The following is a 6,000-nucleotide window of genomic DNA, read 5'->3' as shown; positions in this document are numbered from 1 at the left end:
AGGGATGGGGGCAACTTCTTGTTGCGTGCGGTGCCCAAGTTTATAACGGCTGCAAGTCAAAATCCATACAGAGCTGTGAAGCGGAGACCCTGAGCTCTTATGTCAGGTATAGCATGTTACCGTGCAGCCATTCAGGCGCTTATCAGTGTCCAAATCTGCCATTTTCAACCAGTATAAGGATACAAGTGTAAAGGGCTGCTTTACTATCTGATACTATGCGATTAGAAAGGTTCAGAACGTTTGTGAAACATCACAGCACAGTTGAACAATATATGGCACATGGTTGGTCTACGGAGATAGATGGGAGGGGTTGAGGATAGCTGAAGGGACTAAAAAGCTCAGGATCGATAATGGTTCTGACTGAAAACATAAGTCATTCCAGCAAAGAGGTTAGGGTGCATTTCAATCTGTAGTTAAATTCAACCTTCCTGGTCATTGCAAAGAGAAATACCCCAACAGATGAACACAATTTCCTCATTCATCTGGGCTCAGTTCCATCAAAACCTCTCATGCCTGGAGGAAATCCGAGAAAAAAAAAAAAGGCACTCTTTATCATTGGTCAATATGTACAGTTTGAGACGCAAGCACCTGTAAAAATGAACCAAAAGGAGTGGCCATAGATGTGTTTGCACAATGGGTATTGATGTATATAAATACACCAAATCTCTCGGTAACAAGATACACTGCGAAAAGAGCTTAAAGAGCAGGTAAGAGGCTCATTTAAAGAGCTTATGTTCTGTAATGTATTATTGTTATGTGATTGCTGTATTTAAAAGTATCATGTATGTAACACGTGTATGTAAAATGTATGTATAAGTAGCAGAAAAGCTGTAATGCGTTAAGATAAATGGTACACAAAACTGTTGACGTCTTTTTGATATACTGATTTACGAAAGAGGTTGCAGCCATTTCAAGATGTATACTTCATGCTTTATCATACTCTTTGGCAAGTAACTTCGGTTGACACAGATGCATTCGGAAAGTATTCAGAACCCTTGACTTTACAGCCTTATTCTAAAATGGATGACATTTTTTTTTAAATCCTCATCAATCTATACAACACCCCATAATAACAAAGCGAAAACAGGTTTTTAGAAATGTTTGCTAATTAATAAAAAATAAAAAACAGAAATATGTATTCAGACCCTTTGCTATGAGAATCGAAAATGAACTCAGGTGCATCCTGTTTCCATTGATCATCCTTGAGATGTTTCTACAACTTGATTGGAGTCCACCTGTGGTAAATTCAATTGATTGGACATGTTTTGGAAAGGCACACACCTGTCTATGTAAGGTCCCACAGTTGACACTGCATGTCAGAGCAAAAACCAAGCCATGAGGTTAAAGGAATTGTCCGTAGAGCTCCGAGACAGGATTTTGTCAAGACACAGATCTGGGGAACGGTACCAAAAAATGTCTGCAGCATTGAAGGTCCCCAAGAACACAGTGGCCTCCATACTTCTTAAATGGAAGAAGTTTGGAACCACCAAGACTCTTCCTAGAGCTGGCCGCTCAGCCAAACTGAGCAATCGGGGGTGAAAGGCCTTGGTCAGGGAGGTGATCAAAAACCTGATGATCACTCTGACAGAGATCCAGAGTTCTTCTGTGGAGATGTGAGAACCTTGGGGGTCCCGAGTGGCACAGTGGTCTAAGGCAATGCATCTTAGTGCTAGAGGCATCACTACAGACCCTGGTTCGATTCCAGGATGTATCACAACCGACCGTGATTGGGAGTCCCATAGGGCGGCACACAATTGGACCAGCATCGTCCGGGTTAGGGTTTGGCCGGGGTAGGCCGTCATCGTATTTAAGAATTTGTTCTAAACTGACTTGCCTAGTTAAATAAAGGTTCAATAAAATTTAAAAAAATACAGAATGACAACCTCTGCAGCATTCCACCAATCAGGCCTTTATGGTAGAGTGGCCAGATGGAAGCCACTCCTCAGTAAAAGACAAATGACAGCCCGCTTGGAGTTTGCCAAAAGGCAGCTATAGACTCTCAGACCATGAGAAACAAGATACTCTGGTCTGATGAAACCAAGATTGACCTTTGGCCTGATTGCCATGCGTCATGTCTGGAGGAAATCTGGCACCATCCCTACGGTGAAGCATGGTGGTGGCAGCATCATGCTGTGGGGATGTTTTTCAGCGGCAGGTACTAGGAGACTAGTCAGGATCGAGGGAAAGATGAACGGAGCAAAGTACAGTGAGATCCTTGATGAAAACCTGCTCCAGAGCGCTCAGAAAGCTTCACCTTCCAACAGGACAATGACCCTAAGCACACAGCCAAGCCAAAGAAGGACTGGCTTCGGGACAAGTCTCTGAATGTCCTTGAGTCGCCCAGACAGAGCCCAGACTTGGATCCGATCGAACATCTCTGGAGAGACCTGAACATATCTGTGCAACTCCCCATCCAACCTGACAGAACTTGAGAGAGAAGAATGGGAGAAACTCCCCAAATACAGGTGTGCCAAGCTTGTAACGCCATACCATGAATACTCGAGGCTGTAATCACTGCCAAGGGTGCTTCAACAAAGTACTGAGTAAAGGGTCGGAGTACTGTAAAACCTAAACTGTGATATTTCAGTTTAGTTTTTTTTATAAATGTGCAAAAATGTCTAAAAACCTGTTTTTACTTTCTCATTATGGGGTATTGTGTGTAGATTGATGAAGTAAAAAAACGATTTAATCAATTTTAGAATAAGGCGGTAAAGTAAAAAAAAATGGAAAAAGGCAAGGGGTCAGAATACTTTCCGAATGCACTGTAGTTGAATAAATATAAATATTCAATATCTAATGTTGATATTTTGCGTGCTCTCACTCACTCTCAGGTTGATCATGGCATCGCACACCTTATTCTGCTGTTCCGTCTTGCTACTGTTTCTGTTCACTGCCTCCTCATATCCGACCATTGATTCAATCAAGGATCTGAGAGACATATGGTACGGCAACATCTTCCCACGACATGGTCTCCATCTGCTTTACTGGTTTGTTGACCAATCAGAGATCGACATCAACCATGACATCATCCAAACCCATTTCGATCCAGCCAGAGGTGATTATGGCTTTGGTTTCTTTGATAATAACGACAGTTTCTTCCCAGCTCTGACCGATCTAAAGAGGCAAGCTTACTACGCAGTGGGGGATATCAGTAAAGCTAACTCTTGGGCCTTGCCTGAGTACGTCACTGAAAACTACTACAACTCACTGAAATCTGGCAACAGAAATAGGGACAGGATCATAGTCAGGGTTGTCCAGCCAGAAGGGTCAAGTCAAACCAGGTTGTACAAGGTCTTTGTTACTGAACTTGATCCGCTCAATGACAACCAAGCAAATTCCTTCCATCCAAATCACACGTACACCATTAGCTTCGACCTCTTACGAGAAATCCAGATGTTACAGGTCCATTGGAGGAACGACACATTGGGCGGTTTGGAGGCATTTCTGGTGCAAGCTGGGTACCAAACGTGCCCGTCACCTGAATACCAGGTCTGTTATGTGAAGTCGGTCCGATTCCAAAGGCTTCAGATGGTGGAAATGAAGACTGAGGACGATTGTCACCCGCTGAGGCTTGACGTCAAACCAGCCGAGAACGGCTACCTGAAAATGAGTTGGAGCAACCTACCAAAGTCCATCATGGACCGTTACATGGTGGTGGGGCTTTTCAAGGATGATGGTAGTCCGACCAAACTAGCTGAGTCCCCCGTCGGCAACGACACGTCCGGAACCTCTGACATTTACGTGGCCCTCAATCCCGGTCTTCAGGTCAGGCTCCTCAAAAAATCTCCCTGGGACACGACCGAAAGGGAAGTCTGGCGTGGTTCCGAATTTGACGGTGCGGACGGTTTGATTCCCGTCGTCGTGAAAGGCTACGACGCCAGTCTGCAGCTCTACGCAAAAAATGGCTACGCCTGCGCTCGCCTGTTCGTGAAGAAGTCCTTCGCTGACTGGAAGGAGGTGTTTTATTACTCGTGGGTAGGGTTCTACTCGGCGAACAGCGTCAGCAACAACGAGTACCAAACCTACCAGTGGGCAGTGTATTTTACTAAAGACACTACCTCAGATGAGATACCTGAATATGATGTCTATTTTTATGAGTCCAGTATGACCACTTCTCCAGGTGCCCAGGCCCGATTCATGCTGTCGAATTACAACGAAGTAACACGTACGGTAGCCTGGGAAAGTCAACCCTAAAAACCAAACCCTCGATGAAATGTAGAGAATTTTTATGCCATGATGATGTTGGGGTCCTTGAAGCAAATGTTTATCTAAAAAAGTATTTAACTGTTGAATCATTGTTGTTATGTAACTTTAATCAGACAATACTGAAATGTAATATTTTGAGGAAACATGAATTTGAACCTTGAGTCTGATCACAAATCACTTATTTTTCTTTGGCACCCTTGTTTCATGAATATTTCTGACATAATTCTCAAAATAAAATGAAATAGTAATCAACTGTAAGCTATATCTATGATTAACATGTTCATAATGTTAAAGTTGATGAATAACTGAACATTGCAGAAATACATTAATCAGTATGCAGTCATGTTGAAGTTTGACGCATTCAACTTTTACAATACACTTGAATTTCCAATGGATCCTTAAATACATGTAATGCTTATAAGAAATGTCGTTTTACAGTGTTTATATAGTGGTGCAATTGTAGTTTGACTGTTTTTATATAATGGTGCACGTGGGGAGTGTGAATGCCCTCGATGATCTGTTTATGAAATAAATAGTTAAGTCTGTTAAGACCAATGCTTAAGGTCCATGACCTGAAGCAGCAATGTATCACTGTTTTTGCAATAAACATTAGCATTATGCCAAGTTCAAGCTAATCTGAAACAACATGATTAACAGGGATCTCAATAACACAAACATTCAGAATTTTAATAAACAAACCTCGTTTGTGGGTGGTAACAAATATGTAATGTGATTCAGTTTCTATGTTAACATGTATCGGCCTAACACACTGTCTGACTACACAATGCAGGATAGACAATTTCCTTATTATGTCACTCAAGACCATTCCAGAACAATAGGCGACACTGAGCGTAATCGAGACAGGATTGTTGTTAGATATGTCCGTAGAGATTTGACGAGAATTGACCATATTTTTATTACACATCACCTTCCATTTGAGTGCAATCAGCCAAATACGGATTACGATCAGACAAATACCTTTGAGATTCACGTCGACCTTATTAGACAGATCTGAAATCGAAATTTGCTGTAATTTCTGGATTAAGCAGGATTCAAAACGAACACAAACAGTGCTTTGCATAAATGCACAGTGAAGCCAAGGAATACAGTCAGAAGGAGACCTCAGGGTGCGAAAACCCATGGGAATGTTGATTGCTAGTATGAAGCTTGAGGTCGATACTTTAGGGTGGGGGAATGCCGGAATTAGATGGAGCGTCCTACCGCAGAAGGTTTTGGACTTGGGGGTGTAGGTTTTGGACAAGGAGGGTGAAGGTGACACTTTATAAAGACAACAACGGTCAGACTCAGTCTCCACAGCCAATGGCGTCTCTGACACGTGGGTGACCCTAAAAGGTCAGGCTCCTCACAAGTAAACCATGGTGGTCCAGCTATCCAGAGGAGAACATCTAGAGGGGCCCTGAGTTTGACGATGCCAATGGAGAGATGCCTGTTCAGATTTGAGGCTTCGACGCCAGTCTACAGCTCTACACTAAAAAGGGTTATACTTGGGTGGTTATACTTATATGAGACAGTTCAGAATTCATCTGGTTCATCTGAATATTATGTATATAAATCTAAATCTGATGGAAGCACGTTTCTTGGAGTGAAGGCTTGTTTCATGCTGTATAAATACAGTGAGGAAAAAGCAGTCGTTGAACCTTGAAAGGGAACAAATGATCCAAAATAAATGAGATGAACTGAAATAGAATCACATATTTAGGTTAAATCACAAATCCATTATGCAACTTGTAGGCTACTCTTTGCTCTTTTTTGCATTCGAGTCGATTCGATTCC

General features: G+C 42.4%; 1 protein-coding gene across 1 annotated transcript; it reads left to right on the top strand.

Moving 5' to 3' along the window:
* The first annotated feature begins 640 nt into the window (after positions 1-640).
* On the top strand, positions 641-4,929 carry LOC120052868. Its single transcript, XM_039000058.1, has 2 exons — positions 641-707; positions 2,832-4,929. The coding sequence occupies exon 2, from the start codon at positions 2,839-2,841 to the stop codon at positions 4,192-4,194; it is 1,356 nt and encodes a 451-aa protein (XP_038855986.1). The 5' UTR covers positions 641-707; positions 2,832-2,838; the 3' UTR covers positions 4,195-4,929.
* Positions 4,930-6,000: the final 1,071 nt, after the last annotated feature.

The sequence above is a fragment of the Salvelinus namaycush genome, chromosome 8 (genome assembly GCF_016432855.1).
Source record: "Salvelinus namaycush isolate Seneca chromosome 8, SaNama_1.0, whole genome shotgun sequence".
In the NCBI taxonomy this organism is placed as follows: domain Eukaryota; kingdom Metazoa; phylum Chordata; class Actinopteri; order Salmoniformes; family Salmonidae; genus Salvelinus; species Salvelinus namaycush.
Note: the sequence above shows the minus strand (reverse complement) of the source record. Positions and strands in the feature narration are given on the sequence as shown.